This window comes from Scardinius erythrophthalmus (assembly GCF_964197995.2).
Source record: "Scardinius erythrophthalmus genome assembly, chromosome: 1".
NCBI classification, from domain to species: Eukaryota; Metazoa; Chordata; class Actinopteri; order Cypriniformes; family Leuciscidae; genus Scardinius; species Scardinius erythrophthalmus.
Window position 1 is genome coordinate 12,564,777 of NC_138221.1, and position 20,469 is coordinate 12,585,245.

The window sequence follows — 20,469 nt, forward strand, 5'->3', positions numbered from 1 at the left end:
TTTAAATTAACTTAATTTCAGAATTAATTTAAATAATATTTTTACTATAGTTTATTTGCAGTTATAAAACTACACAACGTCAATCTGCAAAACAAAACAAAAAACATGTTTTTTAGATAAAATCCATTATCACAGTTAATTTAATGGATAAAGAAATCCCCTTTTAAATCCAATATGGGTTTATATTTTAGTTTAATCATTCGTTTGTCTGAGTTGCAAGATGTCCGGTCTAATGATAAATCAAAGGTATGGGCGACTGGATTGTGTTGTCATGGAAATGGCAGGTGAGGGAGATGTTCACAAACTGGCCCGGACAAATGTCCTCAGAACGTCCATCAGCGAACGTTACAAAGCGGACCAGATGCGGACGTCCTCCGAAGGTCCGCTCTGGAACGTTACAAAGCGGACCAGATGCGGACGTCCTCCGAAGGTCCGCTCGGGAACGTTACAAAGCGGTCCAGATGCGGACGTCCTCCGAAGGTCTTCTCGGGAACGTTATAAAGCGGACCAAATGCGGACGTCCCCCGAAGGTCCGCTTGGGAACGTTACAAAGCTGACCAAATGCGGACGGTCCCCCGAAGGTCCGCTCGGGAACGTTACAAAGCGGACCAAATGCGGACGTCCTCCGAACGTCCGCTCGGGAACGTTACAAAGCGGTCCAGATGCGGACGTCCTCCGAAGGTCCGCTCGGGAACGTTACAAAGCGGTCCAGATGCGGACGTCCTCCGAAGGTCCGCTCGGGAACGTTACAAAGCGGTCCAGATGCGGACGTCCTCCGAAGGTCTTCTCGGGAACGTTATAAAGCGGACCAAATGCGGACGTCCCCCGAAGGTCCGCTCGGGAACGTTACAAAGCGGACGTCCTCCGAACGTCCGCTCGGGAACGTTACAAATCGGACCTAATGCGGACCTAAGGGGACGTTCGAAACGTCCGGGGGACGTCCCCTGTTTGCTGGGCAGTACTTTTATAGTTTTTCATGGCTGCTCCATCAACTCCTTCTGACAGGACGAAGTAATTAAATATGTCCCCATAGGTTACCTCAGGCCACTTCTTCATATCGTCTATCCACGTTAACAATGACAATGGATGGAACAATATGAGACCATCTGATCATCGCAAGTTTTCTCCATGCTCCCAATTTAAAACAGAATTAATGTTATTCGTCATTTTTGTCAAGTTTTAGCTAGCTATAAACAATCTTCTATTTACTGAAATAGCTACCGGATGTGCCGTGTCAGTTTACCGGAAGTCGGATGACAAAATGCGGAAGTGCGAAGTATTAAAAGTGGGCGGGGCGGAATAAGGTGAATATGAAATATTATTAACATCACCTGGGTTACATCTGTGTGTTTTAATTGGAAAGTTAGTTTACCTATTTATATAAACAATAACTATTGGGTAACGTTCTATAGTTGGTAACTATTACTATGTTAATATTAAAAATGTCTATGTTGTTAAAAATAACTATCCTGCAACGTTTTGGGAATATTATTTTATTGTTGCAAAAAATAAATAAAAGAGCATTCCTAGAACATTATTATTTAGTTCCCAAAACAATAACTAAACAGGAACCAAATACCAATGTTAGGGGAACGTTCTGTGTTTGCTGGGAAGCCCCTGAAACAAACGTATTACTTGGCTTTCAGATCTGAAAATTATGGAATTATTCCTGAAGCAAGTAGAATCTGCAGACGATAAAATTGGACAATAACAACAAGCTGTTGATGCAATAATGAGTTTAATCAATCATTACTTGAAGTACAAAAATGTATAAAAATTAAAACTAATGAGACGAGTTAAAATTAATATCAGATTCATGTCTCTGCTAAAAGTGTTACAGCCTCTTCTTCAGCTCCTGAACATGAAAGTGTTTTTCCAGTGTAATATTTCTGGTGCTCTTCTTCTGAATGAAAGGCAGAAGTGATTTCAGAACGAAGGCCCGAGTGAAACTCTTCCCGCATTGATCACATTTGTAAAGTTTCTCTCCGCTGTGGATCCTCATGTGAATCTTCAGAATTGATTTACATGTAAAGAGTTTTTTAGGCTTCTGTTTTTCCTTTCTCGTTCACGTTCATCAGGTCTAAAAGAAACATTAAATCAAGTGAGATTTCAAATGAGAGACAAATGTGAAATGAAAAGTGAAGCTCAAAGTCAAGATCACTGATGAGTTCAATAGTCATTTTAATCTAATCAAATCTGGTGGACAACTGATGTGCACGATTATGATCTATTTTAATGTCATTAAGATGATTTGTGTTATAAAACACTAGTTTGGTCATGAAACAATGTAAATCTGTTGAGCATCAGCATGTTCTTCATCATGAAGAATGAATAAGGAATCAAGAATAAACACCAACCTCTTTGTTCTTCAGTATCATTATGTTTCATTCTGCAGGTTCTGGATCACTGGCTCTGTCCTCTCCTTCCAGATGCTTTCTGGCAGTTCTGCTAAAAACAAACAAGTTTAATTTATTACAGACATGATACGAGATGAATAATCAATATTTTAAGTACTAAGGCTAATCGCATTGTAAGAAAAAATGATGTGGACGTCGAAGATCTCAAAAATGAAGTTTATTACAGCTTAGCAGTGGCAAGGTACACAAAGCACCTTGGGTTCACCGGCGTCAGAATGAACCCAGAACATCCAAATCTCAAACCTTTTATCCTGTTACAGTTTACAACTCTTAATGTAAATGAAGTTGCTCTTATTGTAACAGCTGTGGTCTGTATGTTAATGAAGTTAAGACACCCCAATTTCTGAGAAGATTCTCTATGTCCTAAACCCATTCCCATTCTACAATTGATTACCATTTGTTCAGGATGTGTTCAACCCAAATGGTCAACTCTTAATGTAAATGAAATCAGAACAGCAAAAGGTTTAGGTGATACAATATATCTGAAGTGATCACATCTTTGATCTTCTGTTAAAACAGAACGGTCAAATGTTTAAGGTGACAAGCTATTTGAAGTCGCTGTATTCAAGATGGTTGTTGGTTGCCCTCTGTGATACTATTTACATATTACTGAGATTGGATGTAATTGTCTCTATATGATAATTAAGCTCTTTTAAGTGAAGGAACATTTTGATATCTATATATATTGGAGTGGAAGTTGTTGGGAACAGACCATAATTTCTTATAGCATGTTAAAAAAACATGTGACCTTGATCATGTAACCTAACAGTGTTGTTCAATAAAACCCAAATGATTACTTACTTTAATACTTTATTTGAACCAATTATTGCTTGTTATTATATATTTGTATTTTAATGGATGTTGTTTCACTTGGATCTATTTTTATTACCACATTTTTATTTGATTAGTCGATTTATCGGTGGAATAATTGGCAAAATACTTAATTACTAAAATAATCAAAAGGATTTCATAGAAATTTGGATTTCATTTGGTGTTTCACTACTGAAGTCCTGTTTATTTTTTCCATCTAGCTGTGCTGAACAGAAGCCCAGAAGATGTGGAGATATTGACATTCAGAACATGCTGACTTTCTCAGACTTATTATTTTTCATTTTATGTTTGTATACAAATTTTTACTAAATTTGTCAATAGATTAATCGACACAAAAATAGTCGTTAGTGGCAGTCCTAGAAAAATCTATTATGGAGTGGAAATGGCTTATAAGTCAATAAGCGGTCCTCTGCCGCCATCTACTGTTTATAGTACATTTTTAAATAAATATGTTGGTTTGCTAAGGGGAAGTGTTGGGTGAGTAAATCATGGGCTAATTTTCATTTTTGGGTGAAATATCCCTTTAACCCTCTGGGGTCTGAGGTGTTTTCTGGGCCTGGAGGTGTTCTGACATGCTCTGACATTTGTGCTTATTTCTGTTACTTGTGACATTTTCATGGCTAAAGTCTAATTACACTGTATTCAGCACAAACTCTGCTACAATAATATATCAGCAGCATGTGTGTAAAAGTTTGTTGTTTTGAGATAATGACATTTATGCGTGGTTTGTGAAAATACAAAAAAAATTCTCACTGAAATAAGGTCATGAAACCCATACTGATTATTTCTTCACAAGACTTTTGAAAATTGTATGATGTAGCCTAGAATATTTGCTCTAAAACTATGTGAAAATCACCCTGACTGCTCATTCAGAGAAGACAATATATTGATTTAAAAAATGTACATGTTTTGTGTGAAAAAGCTTTATGCTCATTAATATGTAAGCTTTTCACACCTGAGAAAGACAAAGACCCTTTTACAAAGAATGAGGAGATTTAAAAAAGAATGGCTTTTAGATTTTTTGGATTTATTTACAACACAACATAATCCAAAGATACAAAACAAATGACAAAAAAGAACTCATTGAAAACAATTATCCAAAGACAGAGACCTTTGTGCCATTCCTAAAAACATTGTACATACCTTTCATTTCCAAGGTGTTTGATTTTCACTTTACCATGTTCATGTACAGAGACTCATGTGAATGTTGAAGTCAGCAGGAGTGGCATCTGGGCCCTGAAAAAAAAAAAAAAGTGAACATTCTGATATCAAGAGAAACTATAGGCCTGCACGATTTTGGGAATAAATTTTAGATTTTTCTGGTTAAAATTGCTTTTTAAAATTCACAGAATACACTAAGGGTGTCACGATTTCGATTTTAAATCGAAATCGATCAAAATCAATGCTCATTCTCGATCATCGAATCAAAAAATGGAATCGTCGATGCTGCCACGCCCCATATGTCACGTCAGCTCGGCTTGCCTGTAATAGGTAAAACTCCTTTTCTCAAGAATATTGAAGCCTTTATTTTAAAACGCATTGCAGCGAGAGCATCATAGCTCGTCTGAGCGAGCTGTTTGCCTGTGCTGCGGAAACTGCACGAACCTATGGCGAGTTAGCAGTGGCGTGCGGTCCAACGGGAGCGCTTGGCGCCCTGCCAACCTCGAGCGCGCCAATTTGGACGTGGCTGAAGTGTATACATTCAGAGAAAACTCGCCAAAGGACTTTAGGTTTAAATCGACTCAAGCGAAGTACCTGATATGAGCGAAATAGCACGGCAAGGCAACGCAGTACTCGTTCCCTTATCTCTAAGGGAACCGAGGTTACGCAAGTAACCAAGTAAGTTCCCTCACGAGAACGTTCTCTTGTACTGCGATGCAAACGCTGTGGGAACCCAATTTAAAACACCGTGCTATTCGCCTGTGACTGCTCTGAGGAGTCCAGGGAGCCCCGGGACTATAGTAGGTAATAGGTTATATTGTTTAAGTTTCCAATTGACTTAATATATAAGTTATTGTTACATTATGTTGTTAATAAACATTTTAAATTTGACAATGTAGTGTGTGGTACATTGCGAACAATGGTCAGATATTATTATATTGCATAAAAGTTTAAAAATGGCATAGCTTGTGCTTTCAATTTTTTTTTTTTTTTAAATCGAGAATCGAATCGAACCGTGACTTTAGAATCGAAAATGTAATCGAATCGAGGATTTGGAGAATTGTGACACCCTTAGAATACACATTTACACACACACATAAATGTTCCAACAATAATATAATGAACATCAGGTTTGGTGTGCCTTGTAGGCATTGGCTATGCACAGTGCTGCATAAAATAATAATAACAATAACCATATCAGCCTATAAATCTTCCAAAATATTTCAGTAACAACTAAGCTAGAGAAAAATATATTGATTATCATGTTACTTCAATGTTTCCATTCGTTATGATGATATGAAATGAGATAATAGTAAAAACATGAAGCCGTTTGGTGCTTTTCAAACGCGATTACGATCCAAAATATGATACATTAAAACGCGATCGCGCTCAAATATAAAACATTATGGTTACCATATACATATCTACATTTGAGCAGATATCCACAAACACAGTAACAGTAAACACGGGTCTAAATATTATAATATTCACCATATATCTAGCAACAGTTCAACTGCAATGTGAAGTTTATGCAACAATAACAAACTAATATGTAAGAATTTCTTACCTGTATCTTTCTTGTCTTCAAATCGCATTCTTCTTCTTCTGAGGTAAATCCAATGTAAGCTCACGGCGCGTCTTTCAAACTTGACGAAAAGCAGAGACTTGTGAAGTGTTTTGGTGTTTTGTTTTTGAGGTAATGAGCGCGATCGCGTTCCATGTGGAGATTTGCATGTGAATGTCTTTTGCGCTTTAAAAATAATTAGGAAGCGTTTGAGAAGCTGGACAGCTTGTTGGTTTTATACAAATTACTTAAACAGAGAATATTTGTCTTCAGTTTGAATCCGATCATTTAAAAGTACACACTTAAATGTTTATAAAGATATATGTCTCATAAATGTGTGACAAGTATTTGCTGAGTTCTGTTTCAGTTTATAGACGTGCTCAAGAAAAAAAAAAGTTCACCGCGACGGAGAGGCAGAACGCACACCCTGTTTATTTTCTTTATTTTACAAAAGCACAATGTTTTGATTTGATTGTAAGTGGACACATACAAAAGTAAAAATATCACAGATTCTTTTTTTATATTTCTTTTTTCTGTATGACCATAAATGACGGAGTAATTTAAGTTTATAGTGCTACAATATGAAGAAAATCCAGCAAAATGCGCCGGCGCGTTTGCCGACCTCAGAGGGTTAAAATAAACTACTCGCCATGATCTAGGGGTGCACGATATATGGACTCAATATCGTTATCGCAATATCAAGTTGCCCGATATGCATCCCGTCCGACATGCACCTCTTAAAAAAATTGTTGCTTGGAGAGTGTTAACTTTTCATGCTACAGATTTCCCACAGTGGTCAGAAAGAACAGGGGATACACTTTGTTTCTCTTAATATGACTCTCGAGTCGCTACTCGCTCCAAAGCTAATCGCCATCAACAACCAGATGCATTTACACTTGTCCAGTTTCGTCTGGAATGTGGCCCAGACCTCCTCCTGAAGTGGTGTGAGTGGATCGCATTCAAATCCGCCTCGAATGTGTTGCGGAGGGCACTTACACCTGGTCTTTTCACGATCGGATAGCTATCCCTTCACAGAAAACGCGTGAAGTGGCCAGGTGTAAACAGTCCCTTCCATACGGCCAAACCTCTACCTGTGAATTGCCGGGGAAAGTGCAAATTGCCTTCTAAAGGTTACACGGTTGTTTAAGGGCCCTGACTTGCTCTTTATTTATAGTTTTTATACTGTAGTGTGCATACAACCAGTAAAACATGTTCTGTTCTGTAGACATGGTTATTATGTATTTATTCATGTTGTACCAGTCCATGACTGTCAGTTGAAATAAACCTTGTGTTGTAAGAAAACTTATTTTATTTGTTATGAATCTATTTTGATACGTTTTCCCATAACTTTTGTAATTTTACATATTAAATATTATTTAATATTATATATAATATATTTTATTATAATTTTAATATTATTATCATATTAAAAATATAAAAATTAATATCGTATCACAATATCACATTTGGTCAATACCATACACTACCCCTACCGTGATCTCTGACTGGGGTGATGTGGTTTCTCCACTGCATGGATCCTCATGTGTTGCTTCAGGTGAGTTTTAACAGAGAAACTCTTCCCACACTGATCACACGTGAATTGCTTCTCTCCAGTGTGGATCCTCTCATGTGTTTTCAGAGATGCTAACTGAATGAATCTCTTGTCACAGTGTGAACACTTGTAAGGTTTTTCTCCAGTGTGGATCCTCTCATGTGTTTTCAGATGTGATGACACACTGAATCTCTTGTCACAGTGTGAACACTTGTAAGGTTTTTCTCCCGTGTGGATCCTCTCATGTGTTTTCAGATGTGTTGACTGACTGAATCTCTTGTCACAGTGTGAACACTTGTAAGGTTTTTCTCCAGTGTGGATCCTCTGGTGCTCTTTTAAACTGTCCACTGTAATAAAAGTCTTCCCACACTCAAAGCACATGTACTCTCTCACACCAGTGTGAATTTTCTCATGTTTATGTAAATTACCCCGCTGTGAAAAACTCTTTCCACACACAGAACATGAATGCGGCTTCTCCTTCGTATGAACTGTCAGGTGTGTCTTCAGGTGTGATGCACTAAGAAATGTTTTGCCGCATTGATCACATGTGAACGGCTTCTCTCCGGTGTGGATCCTCATGTGAATCTCAAGACTTTGTTTGGTTGATAAACTCTTTTCACACAGATCACACATGAATGGCTTCTCTCCGGTGTGGATCCTCATGTGTAATTTATGGTGTGAAGATTGACTGAAATCTTTCCCACATTGATCACACTTAAATGGCTTCTCATCAGTGTGAACTCTCATGTGAACATCAAAAGTCTGTTTGGTTGTGAAACTCTTCCCGCATTGATCACATGTGAACGGTCTCTCTCCGGTGTGGATCATCATGTGAACATCAAGGTTTGATGATTGTGTGAAACTCTTCCCACACTGATCACATGTGAACGGCTTCTCTCCAGTGTGGATCCTCATGTGAATCTCAAGACTTTGTTTGCTTGATAAACTCTTTCCACACTGAATGCAGGTGAAAGATTTATTGGCTCTTCTTTTCTTTAAAAATGTCTTTTTAGTCTTTGAGCGACTCAAAGGTTTTTCTCCAGGTTTAACATGATGTCCCTCCTCCACTTCACTCAGTTCTTCTCTCTCCTCCTTCACTTCACTCAGTTCTTCTCTCTCCTCCTTCACTTCACTCAGTTCTTCACTTTCCTCCTTCACTTCACTCAGTTCTTCACTCTCCTCCTTCACTTCACTCAGTTCTTCACTCTCCTCCTTCACTTCACTCAGTTCTTCACTTTCCTCCTTCACTTCACTCAGTTCTTCTCTCTCCTCCTTCACTTCACTCAGTTCTTCACTCTCCTCCTTCACTTCACTCAGTTCTTCACTCTCCTCACTCTCTTCCATCAGGTCTGACATCAAAGGAAAAAAAAATTAAATTTCATTTTCAGTACATTAACATAATTAAGAGAAATATAATGTGAAAGGACACGAAAGTGAGCCCTGATGTAATAGTAGAAAGTAGACAACTGTTATAAAATATTATGATAATTTGATGCCTTTTTATAAATGTATTATATTTTCTTGAAACTTTTCATGAATGGGGAAAATTTATCTTCCAATTATTATTTTTAAAACATTATAGGCACAAATTCCATGTTTATTTAGCAAGACCTATTAAATATATTTGATCAATGACAATTATCTAACATAATATTAACCCTCTGAGGTCGGCAAACGCGCCGACGCGTTTTGCTGGATTTTGTTCACATTGTAGCACTATAAACTTAAATTACGTCATTTATGTTCATACAGAAAAAAGAAATATGAAAAAAGAATCTGTGAGATGTCTACATTTGTATGTGTCCACTTACAATCAAATCAAAACATTGTGCCTTGTAAAATAAAGAAAATACACAGGGTGTGCTTTCTGCCTCTCGCGGTGAACTTTTTTTTGAGCACGTCTATAAACAAACAAAACTCAGCGAATACTTGTCACACATTTATGAGCCATATACCTTTATAAACATTTAAGTGTGTACTTTTAAATGATCGGATTCAAACTGAAAACAAATATTCTCTGCTTAAGTAATTTGTATAAAACCAACAAGATGTCCAGCTTCTCAAACGCTTGCTCATTTTTATTTTTATTTATTTTTATTTGACCACGGCCACGCGCGCAAAAGAGTATGCAAATTCTAGTAAAGCGCAATTCACATGCAAATCTCCACATGGAACGCGAACGCACTCATTACCTCAAAAACAAAGCACCAACAAACTTCACAAGTCTCTGCTTTTCGTCGATTTTGGAAGACACACTGCGAGCTTACATTGGATTTACCTCAGAAGAAGAAGAACGCGATTTGAAGACAAGAAAGATGTAATGTAATAAATTCTTACTTATTAGTTTATGTTATTGTTGCATAAACTTCACATTGCAGTTGAACTGTTTTTAGATGTATGGTAAATATTATCTTATTTAGACCCATGTTTACTGTTACTGTGTTTGTGAATATCTGCTCAAACGTAGATATGTATGATATGGTAACCATAATGTTTCATATTTTGGAGCACGCTCTGCGTTTGAATGCACCATATTTTGGAGCACGCTCTGCGTTTGAATGATTCATATTTTGGAGCGCGCTCTGCGTTTGAATTGTTACGCTCCACGCGTGTTTTGTTTTCAAGTGGTATCAGTGATTTCAGGCCCAAAAATATTTTTATCACATTTTTCTAATCTTTCCTAACGATCCACTAGCTGCCTGCCCCATAAGCATGCTGTCAAAAAAAACGCGTCTCTGTAGGCAGCCTAGGCTCTGAGATCTGCACACAAAAACAAATGGTTTAGCCAAGCAGTGTTCCAACCAATCACCGACAGGGGGAGGGTGTTGTGAGGTTGTGCTCGTGCACGGCTGCACACGAAGTCAGAACTGAAGAAAAAGCTGGCTCAAAACCTCACAACACCCTCCCCCTGTCGGTGATTGGTTGGAACACTATTTGTTTTGGTTTTGAGTGTTTGGCTAAACCATTTGTTTTTGTGTGCAGATCTCAGAGCCTAGGCTGCCTACAGAGACGCGTTTTTTTTGATGGCATTCTTATGGGGCGGGTAGCTAGCGGATCGTTAGGAAAGATAAGATGAATGTGATAAAAATATTTTTGGGCCTGGAATCACTGATACCACCTTTAATATATAAATGTTGGTGAAAAACCTGGTGTTTATTATATATTGTTGGAAACATTTGTGTGTGTGTGTGTGTGTGTATTCTGTGAATTTTAAAAAGCGATTTTAACCAGAAATATCTAAAAATCTATTCCCAAAATCGTGCAGCCCTAAAGTTTCTCTTGATATCAGTATGTTCACAGTTTTGTTTTGTTTTTTGTTTTTTTTACAGGGCCCAGATGCCCTGAGTCCTGCTGACTTTAACATTCACATGAGTCTCTGTATATGAACATGGTAAAGTGAAAATCAAACACCTTGGAAATGAAAGGTATGTACAATGTTTTTAGGAATGGCACAAAGGTCTCTGTCTTTGGATCATTGTTTTCAATAATGTGCTTTTTTGTCATTTGTTGTGTATCTTTGGATTATATTGTGTTGTAAATAAATCCAAACAATCAAAAAGCCATTCTTTTTTAAATCTCCTTATTCTTTGTGCAAGGTTGCTCAGAACGACAGGGCCTGATAGCTCCTAATAGGAGATGGTCCTCACAGCAGAACACAAAATCCAGGGGGAGGAGTTGGATCCAGATCCAACTCCTTCCACCTTACATATACCTAAACCTACCCATCTCCACCCCCTGATCCCTAAACCCACCCTAAACCTACCAATCTCCACCCCTTAGATGTGCATACAACCCTGCCCCCTGGATCTTGTGGACTGCATTGAGGTGCTACTGCCTAATAGGGCCTAATTAGGGGAGGGTCTTTGTCTTTCTCAGGTGTGAAAGCCATACATATTCAGGATGTGTTACGCCTCTTTGCATAAAGCTTTCTTACACAAAACACGTCTTACAAATTTTAAATCAATATATTGTCTTATCTGAATGAGCAGTCAGGGTGATTTCCACAGTTTTGGAGCAAATATATAATCAGTATGGGTTTCATGGCCTTATTTCAGTGACAATTTTTATTTTTTTTGTATTTTCACAAACCACGCATAAAATGTAATTATCTCAAAACTACAAACTTTCACATACATGCTGCTGATATATTATTGTAGCAGAGTTTGTGCTGAATACAGTGTAATCAGACTTTAGCCATGAAAATGTCTAGCCTGACTACGTCAGACTTCTTAATTCCGCTCAATTTCATTTCGCTTCTGTACTCAGTCTGAGACAGCGTAATAGCTTTCCGTTTTCCTCCGGCCTGAAAACAGCCGGGCCAATCAACGAACAGAGGGCAGGCTGAGAGCCATGACGTAGACGCTGATTGTACCGTGGATGCGTAGATTTTTACTTCACATAATCTGCAAAAGTCGTTGACAGCCATGTTCACTCCGGTATTTCGCTCGATGGTTTTGTTTTCGCATCATACATGTGTTTACAGTGGAAGTTAGATGCGGCTGAGCATGCGCATAACACACGCCATAACCAAACGTTATGTGATTGGCTTACGGGTAACCAATGATTTTAAACTTCAGACAGAGGGGACGAGAGGGTTAACATTAAAATATACAATACTGGCATATTTTAACACCAACTTTGAGATTGATATTTATTTTACTAAAACTTTTGAATTATTAATGGCCGTTCACACAAGACTTTTCCTTCCACTGACTTCCATTCATGCGCATGTGAAAGTGGGACACCAGAAGCACAAGCTCATGTGAATTACCCTGTGAGAAATAACACAAACGTTTAGCATTCAAGTGGAGTGGATTGTTTATTTTTTAAATTTTTGAATTATTATTATTATTTGTTATATGTTGAACTTTTATCTGTAAAAAAGCTGCCGCAGAATGTGACGTCATTTCATGACTGTTTCAGTGTGTGTAGAAACTTCACATGCTCAAAGTGTTGAGTGACCGCAGCTTTAACTAGATTTAAATTAACTATTTTATTAGCATTATCTGTGTCATTTCACTAAACCTTGTTACTCCTGACATGATTTTCCTCCTTTTAAAAACAGAGCATTTCCTAAAACTAGGGCTGCACGATATTGAAGAAAAATGCGATATCTGATATGCGATACGATAATGCTTAAAGTGAGTAAAATAAACTTAAATTATTTTTAAAATTGATTTAAAATGATATAACCAACGAACGTGTTTCACATTATTTTTGTGACAAGAAAACATCCCTACAGCTTCAGATAGTGAACATCAGTGTTTTACTGTAACATTAGAAGTGTTATTGCAACATCAGTGTAAACCTCGGTGTTTATGGTGATTTGGGGGGGGGGGGGGGTGTAATCCACTGCTGCTTCAATGTATATGTAATGAGTGATTATAATCAAGGTATTAATCATTATTTTTTCCTTCTAAATATCAAAAGAGTTGAATGACTTCTGTGAGGATTTTGTTATAGAAGTTACTAGTGTGATTACTGAAATGTTCTTTTCATGTATTCTGTATGTCTGTATTTGATATCTGAATGCAGTAACAGTGCTCGCTCATTCAGCCCGGCTTTCAGAAATTAAATAGGGACATGTTTTGTGTTTGAGAAAAGTCTTCAACATGTTAAAACATACAGTGAGGAAAATAAGTATTTGAACACCCTGCTATTTTGCAAGTTCTGCCACTTGGAAATCATGGAGGGGTCTGAAATTGTCATCGTAGGTGCATGTCCACTGTGAGAGACATAATCTAAAAAAAATAAAAAAATCCAGAAATCACAATATATGATTTTTTAACTATTTATTTGTATGATACAGCTGCAAATAAGTATTTGAACACCTGACTATCAGCTAGAATTCTGACCCTCAAGACCTGTTAGTCTGCCTTTAAAATGTCCACCTCCACTCCATTTATTATCCTAAATTAGATGCAACTGTTTAAGGTCGTTAGCTGCATAAAGACACCCCCGTTCACCGCATACAATCAGTAAGAATTAAACTACTAACATGGCCAAAACCAAAGAGCTGTCCAAAGACACTAGAGACAAAATTGTACACCTCCACAAGGCTGGAAAGGGCTACGGGGAAATTGCCAAGCAGCTTGGTGAAAAAAGGTCCACTGTTGGATCAATCATTAGAAAATGGAAGAAGCTAAACATGACTGTCAATCTCCCTCGGACTGGGGCTCCATGCAAGATCTCACCTCGTGGGGTCTCAATGATCCTAAGAAAGGTGAGAAATCAGCCCAGAACTACACGGTAGCTGGTCAATGACCTGAAATGAGCTGGGACCACCGTTTCCAAGGTTACTGTTGGTAATACACTAAGACGTCATGGTTTTGAAATCATGCATGGCACGGAAGGTTACTCTGCTTAAACCAGCACATGTCAAGGCCCGTCTAAAGTTTGCCAATGACCATTTGGATGATCCAGAGGAGTCATGGGAGAAAGTCATGTGGTCAGATGAGATAAAATAGAACTTTTTGGTCATAATTCCACTAAACGTGTTTGGAGGAAGAAGAATGATGAGTACCATCCCAAGAACACCATCCCTACTGGGAAGCATGGGGGTGGTAGCATCATGCTTTGGGGGTGTTTTTCTGCACATGGGACAGGGCGACTGCACTGTATTAAGGAGAGGATGACCGGGGCCATGTATTGCGAGATTTTGGGGAACAACCTCCTTCCCTCAGTTAGAGCATTGAAGATGGGTCGAGGCTGGGTCTTCCAACATGACAATGACCCGAAGCACACAGCCAGGATAACCAAGGAGTGGCTCTGTAAGAAGCAGATCAAGGTTCTGGCGTGGCCTAGCCAGTCTCCAGACCTAAACCCAATAGAGAATCTTTGGAGGGAGCTCAAACTCCGTGTTTCTCAGCGACAGCCCAGAAACCTGACTGATCTAGAGAAGATCTGTGTGGGGTAGAGGCTGACATTTTTTCGGGAATCCCGCGGGTCTCGGGAATCCGAGAACAAAAACAAAATCACTATTAATCACGGGATTGGGACGGGACAGGAAAAAATGTCAGCGGGAGTGGGCGGGACCGGGAATCATAATAAAACTATGATACCCAACTTTATACTCAAATATACAGTTTCTATAAATAAACTATATATTTAAATTTTGAACTAAATTCTATTTGCCCTTTATGCTCTCCTGTGTGCTTTGGTGTGGCTGGTAAAGTGAATGACGTGCTCCTCCACACACCCGTACCAGTTGGTGGCAATAATATATGCACAATGCCAACCACCAATAATATAAGAGAAAAGGGCTTCCCCCATACACTGTGTTGCCGCGAAAATCACAATCAAAATGGAGTCAGACATGAAAGACACACTGCTACGACTACTGTCGGAAAACAATCCATCTGTTGTGCTCACCGACATTTCAGGGTGGTCTGAAATCACCAAAAAATGTAGACGTGTTGAGAAAGACGGCGTAAAAACGCCATACGCAAGTTGCAAGACATGCAGACAAATGATTAAATACCATTCCGACTCAGGCACGAGTGGCCTTCAGCGTCACACATGTAAAGCATTCAGCTCAAGGGAACCGGCAATTTCGTCATTCATAAAGCGTAAGGTGCCAATGAATGGAAAGTCAAGATTTACAGACGCAATGGCTCGTTTGTGCAGCCAGGATCTAAGACCGTTCTCTATTGTTGAGGGACGAGGCTTCATTGAAGTCGCGAAAGAGCTCATTAATATCGGAGCTAAATATGGAAGCAGCGTTGAGGTCGAAGATGTGCTACCAAGTGCACGGACTGTTTCTCGTCATGTTGAAGACGAGTACGAGAAAGTAAAGAAACATGTTATAGACGAGCTACAACAGGTATGCCTGGCTATATTGCTTCCCTTTAATGTTGGTCTCTCTCTCTATATTTTTTTTTTGACATTTTTGGAGCCTACTTTTATGGGATTGTAAATTAAAAGCATATTGTCAAATGATTATCTGTTCATGTAAGATCCTGTGAAGCCTGAAATAACATTAGGCCTACATCATACTCTATTCCTTTAGTGCCCAGACTGGGCTGTGACAACTGACCTTTGGGCAGAAGAAAGGACAAACACGCACTGCATAACAGTTACAGTCCATTATATTCTTGGATGGAAATTGTTGAACCGGGTCCTGGCTACAAGGGAGATCATGGGTGTAAAAACCCATGACAATATCAGAAGGACTGTGGAGTCCATCCTTCAGGTATCTGTCTATTACCCCCAATCTCCTCCTGTGTAACATAATATGTGTGTGTAGTACATACTAAACAGTGTTATACTGTATTTATTGGCTTGTCTACATAATATGGTAATATTCAATTCAGTGTTACATTTGTTAACTGTTCTGACTAGCCCAAGCTTTAACAATAATTTACTTACAAAGTAATCATTAAGTTACATTTATTTGTGTAAATAATTTTATTAATATTTTATGTTTGTGCTATTTTTTTTTTTATCTAACCAAACATATAGGAGTTTGGCATCTTGAGCAAGGATGTTGTTGTAGTGACCGACAATGGTTCAAATGTGGTTGCAGCTTTACAGGATTACACCAGACTGTCCTGTGCAGGCCATAATATTAACCTGATTCTTAAATACACATTTGACCATTTGGATGTGGAGAATCCACTGCACAGTCCAGTCATCAACCTGTTTTGTGATGTGAAGACTCTGGTTACCAGTGGTGTAGTGGTAAAAAAAGAGGTGGGTAAACTAAATTCTGGTGGACCACGACATGGTCACCCGGTAAGGTGGGCCACTGCCTACCGGTGTATGTGTATCCTGATGACATCGCTATAGGCTATAATTTGATGGTACTATCAAGGGTATCACTGGTTGTTCCCTCATCATAGGTCACACAATCACTATTCAATTCATGCATTAATCTAAGTTCTTGTTAAAGAGACTCAAAAAGGAATAATATGGTTGAAATCCATAAAGTTTACTAAATGACAAAACAGAGAGAACAAAAATATTTAAGAGAGATCGAGAGGGAGGCTTATATCCAGGGCTTCCAATGCAATGCACTTGTGCATAATGATTAGGGATTTGGGGTTATTATTTTCATAGTTGATTAATCTGTTGAATATTTCTTCGATTAATTGATTAGTTGTTTGTTCTATCAGAAAAATGTGGATCAGTGTTTCCCTGTAGAGGGAAAAGTTTTTTAACCTGGTGCAGGCTTGATTCCCTCTGAATCTCTTGTACAGTTGGGTTTTGACATGCTCCCTACATTAAACCAGCTGCCTGTAATGAATTTAAAAAATCACTTTTTTTGCATCGTTTTAATGATTTCCTGTTGCGGCTGCGCCTGCGATCAAGTTTCATTCTCGCGCAGCTTGTTTAGTAACTTCACGAGCGTGTGTTTTCTGCTACGTGTGTGCGCCGTTCTCTTTGTTCCATGTGTGTGTGTGTGTGTGTGTGTGTGTGTGTGTGTCAGCGCGCTGCGCTCTCTGCTCCATGTTTGCGCGCTGCGCGTTCTGCTCAGCCGTTAACGGCCCAAATGCTCGAATCATGTGCCGATCGGCGATCACGCACTGGAAAAGCAAAGTCCGCTCAAATAATGTGAAATTTAGAGGTGGATAAACGCAATGTAGAGGTGGATAAACGCACTTTGGAGGTGGGCAAACGTTATTTCCAAATTTTGGGAGGTGCGTAAACGGCGTTTACGTGCGTTTAGCCTCCACTACATCCCTGCTGGTTACACACTTCAAAAGAGCAGGGTAAGATATTTTACAGTCTTTTCATGCCTGTTTGGTGTAGTTTGCAGGTATTTTTATGAGTTTATACAGTTTATTTTAAAATATTATTACAAAAAAAATCTACATAAAAACAACTGCTGTAATTAATAAATTGTTTTCTTGTTCAGCAAGCTATTTTGACTCAACAATTCTGCTGTTAATCTGTTTGTAATTCTTAAAAAAAAAATATATACTTGAAAGAGATTTTATCACCTTACATAGTGTAGTGTACACTGTCTCTTTCTTGAATTTCAGATTGCAAAAAGCACTGGACAGATCACTTAAGCAAGCAGTGGATACAAGGTGGAATACCAGACTTGCAATGTTGCAATCTGTAAGGGATGCTCTGCAGTCTGGTAAGCAGCACGAGGTCCTGCTTCACCGAAATGAACTCTGTTATGTCAACAACATAGACCCAGACCTTCTTGAAGACATTATCCGCCTTATGGAAACTTTTGATGAGGCTACCAGGCACCTGTCCACTGATCAGACACCTAGTCTTCACCTAGTCCTCCCAACCAAGGCAACCCTACTGAGGGGTCTGTTGCTTCAGGATGGAGACAGTGTTATTGTGAAAGAGGTAATATAATACAGTTCTCATTTGTAATTGTTTTGTTAGTCATTTAGGTAACTAAAAGCAGGTGCCCATTATCCAATAACAATGTTGCCTATCATGTAATTGTATTTTTCCTCCTCCTAGCTGAAACGGATATTATGCCAGGCAGTGGAACTGAAATTCAAAATCCACCTTTACCACAAGATAGCCACAGCACTCTCTCCTAGTCTGAGGTGTTTCTTAAGAAAAACTCTTAACGCTGAGGAAAATGAAGAGGTTATCAACACTCTGGCAACAATCACAGAAAGAGTAGGGATAGTGGAGAGAACCAGTGTCCAACAGGGTAATTCATAGCGTTAGTACTTAGAACGAACTAAGTTAGAACGACAGTGCACTCTAAGAAAATTTTGGTAACACTTTACAATACAGGTGCACTAACTAATGTACAGTTAATGTATGACTCATGAACAACTAAACCATGAATTAATTATTACTGCATCAGCAGCTAATAAAGAGTCTATATGATTAATAGATTAAGTAATATATGAATAGTAATTAATTAAATGTGTCAATGTATTAATTCATTAATAACATATTTTATTAATTAATAGTGTAAATTAATCCACGCAAACCTGTGAACGCCCCCATATCAGCTCGAGAAAACACAAGTTTATTCAGATCATTACTTGTTTACACCGTAATCGCAGCGCTGAGAGGAATAATAATAATGGAAAATGCCTCAGAAGTGCGGGTATTTCGAGGAGCAAGGATCAGACTGAGCTGAGGAATACAGTAATACGTTTATTTTCCTTCTCACGTGAATCGGGTTTCTGTTTATGAATGAATGAGTGGCAGAGATGCGCGCTGTTTACCACAGCTCGCAAAAAGACAGTTTAAATTTTAAATCGCGTTTGTGAATGAATGATGATGTTTTAGCAAACTGTATTGTTATACTGAGATGAGTAAATGATTATCGACTGAAATATGTTGAAATAAAATGTAGGCTATTTGTATAAGCAACGTATTAAACTGCAAATTAACATTTATATGCCCTAATATTTCATAAAAACAACATTACAGTCAGGCGAAAATATATAAATATATACACACACATATATTTATGAAGAGTTTGGTTCCAGCCTGAACTCGATCAATATCTTATTAACGTTACAGGCACTGGACTAAAAATACATTCAATCAGCTATCGCTAGGAAATACCTCCTGAACTTTTTTGACGGCGATCATCTGTAAAACGGCTTAGTCCTGCTCGGTTTTCGTTGACTTTGAGTAAAACAACTGAAAGTTTTTCAAAAGATCCCCTGGGTTCAACGTGTCAGCGTGACAGAAGTTTGATGCCGTCGTGTGAGAACAAGCAAAAGCCGGCATTTTTCCTCCTCTCGCGTGCCTCGTCTTCTTAATCTCCTCACGTAAATGATTAGATTTCGATGGCTTACGTTTCCCTACCGCAGAAACCACCACAGGTTCATCAATGCCGTCAAAATTATAAAAGATTTTGTTTGATTGTTGATCAAAAAGTACAAAGTAGATAGGAAAAACTAGGATGCCGGGTGTATTCAAAGCGCTGCCGTTACTGTTTACAGTGCGTGGAATGGTGCGCTGTGATTGGTTGAGAGCGGATTTATCTCATTCTGCAGAGAAAGGAGACTGGCGTTTGTCGCGGTTTGGAAAGAAAGGGAGAAAACATGACAGAATAACACGGCGGATATCACATTTTACGTAAAATTTAAAATTGACTTTTCAATACTGACCCTATACAATACAGATTTTTGCAGGAACTAAATTTTTTTTTAAATGCCGTTTATCGCGTTTTGGAACCAAACTCTTCATATGTGTGTGTGTATGCATATATATATGCATACACACACTAAATGCCACTGAAATTTTCTTCTAGAATGATCATTTTTATCATGCTCGTATATTTAAGTTAGCTGTAGGTGACACACCTGAATGAATGGCTCATTAAGTATGCAGGGGCATTGTCTCATCAGGTGTGAACTACTAAATATGCATGATCGTTTACGCCCCATCCGCATATTGCCTTTCCAAACTAAAAGTGTTTCACAAAACTTAAATCAATGTATCGTTTTATGTGAATGATTAGGCAGGATGATTTTCACATCATTTTGAAGAAAAAACTCTAGGCGATGACATCCATTAGTCCAAAAGTCTTATTGACATATATTTACTATGTGTTTTGTGGCCTTATTTCAGAAACTTTCATTTTTAGTTTTTTCAATAACCATGCATAAACATTATTCTCTCAAAAATGAAAACATGTACATCCATGTGGCTCACATATCATGGTAGTCCTGTTTGTGCTAAATAGAGTGTAATTTTTTTTTGCCATTGATGTTTATAAGCAACTGAAAAAAGCACAAATATCAGGGCATGTCAGAACATCTCAAGGACCCCCAAAACACCCCAGACCTCAGAGGGTTAACATTGATTTTCTCAGGTGTTCAAATACTTATTTGCAGCTGTATCAAACAAATAAATAGTTAAAAAAAATCATACATTGTGATTTCTGGATTTTTTTTTTTAGATGATGTCTCTTACAGTGGACATGCACCTACGATGACAATTTCAGACCCCTCCATGATTTCTAAGTGGGAGAACTTGCAAAATAGCAGGGTGTTTTA

The 20,469-nt window shown here is 38.3% G+C and overlaps 1 protein-coding gene across 1 annotated transcript; it reads right to left on the bottom strand.

The window, feature by feature from the left end:
* Positions 1 to 1,723: 1,723 nt before the first annotated feature.
* Positions 1,724 to 8,881, bottom strand: LOC308695030 (uncharacterized protein; the record flags this gene model as incomplete). The annotated part of the gene is made up of 3 exons (XM_081372938.1): positions 1,724 to 2,080; positions 2,358 to 2,448; positions 7,467 to 8,881. 2 exons carry the CDS (start codon positions 8,879 to 8,881, stop codon positions 2,385 to 2,387), a joined length of 1,479 nt encoding a protein of 492 aa, XP_081229064.1. The 3' UTR covers positions 1,724 to 2,080; positions 2,358 to 2,384.
* Positions 8,882 to 20,469: the final 11,588 nt, after the last annotated feature.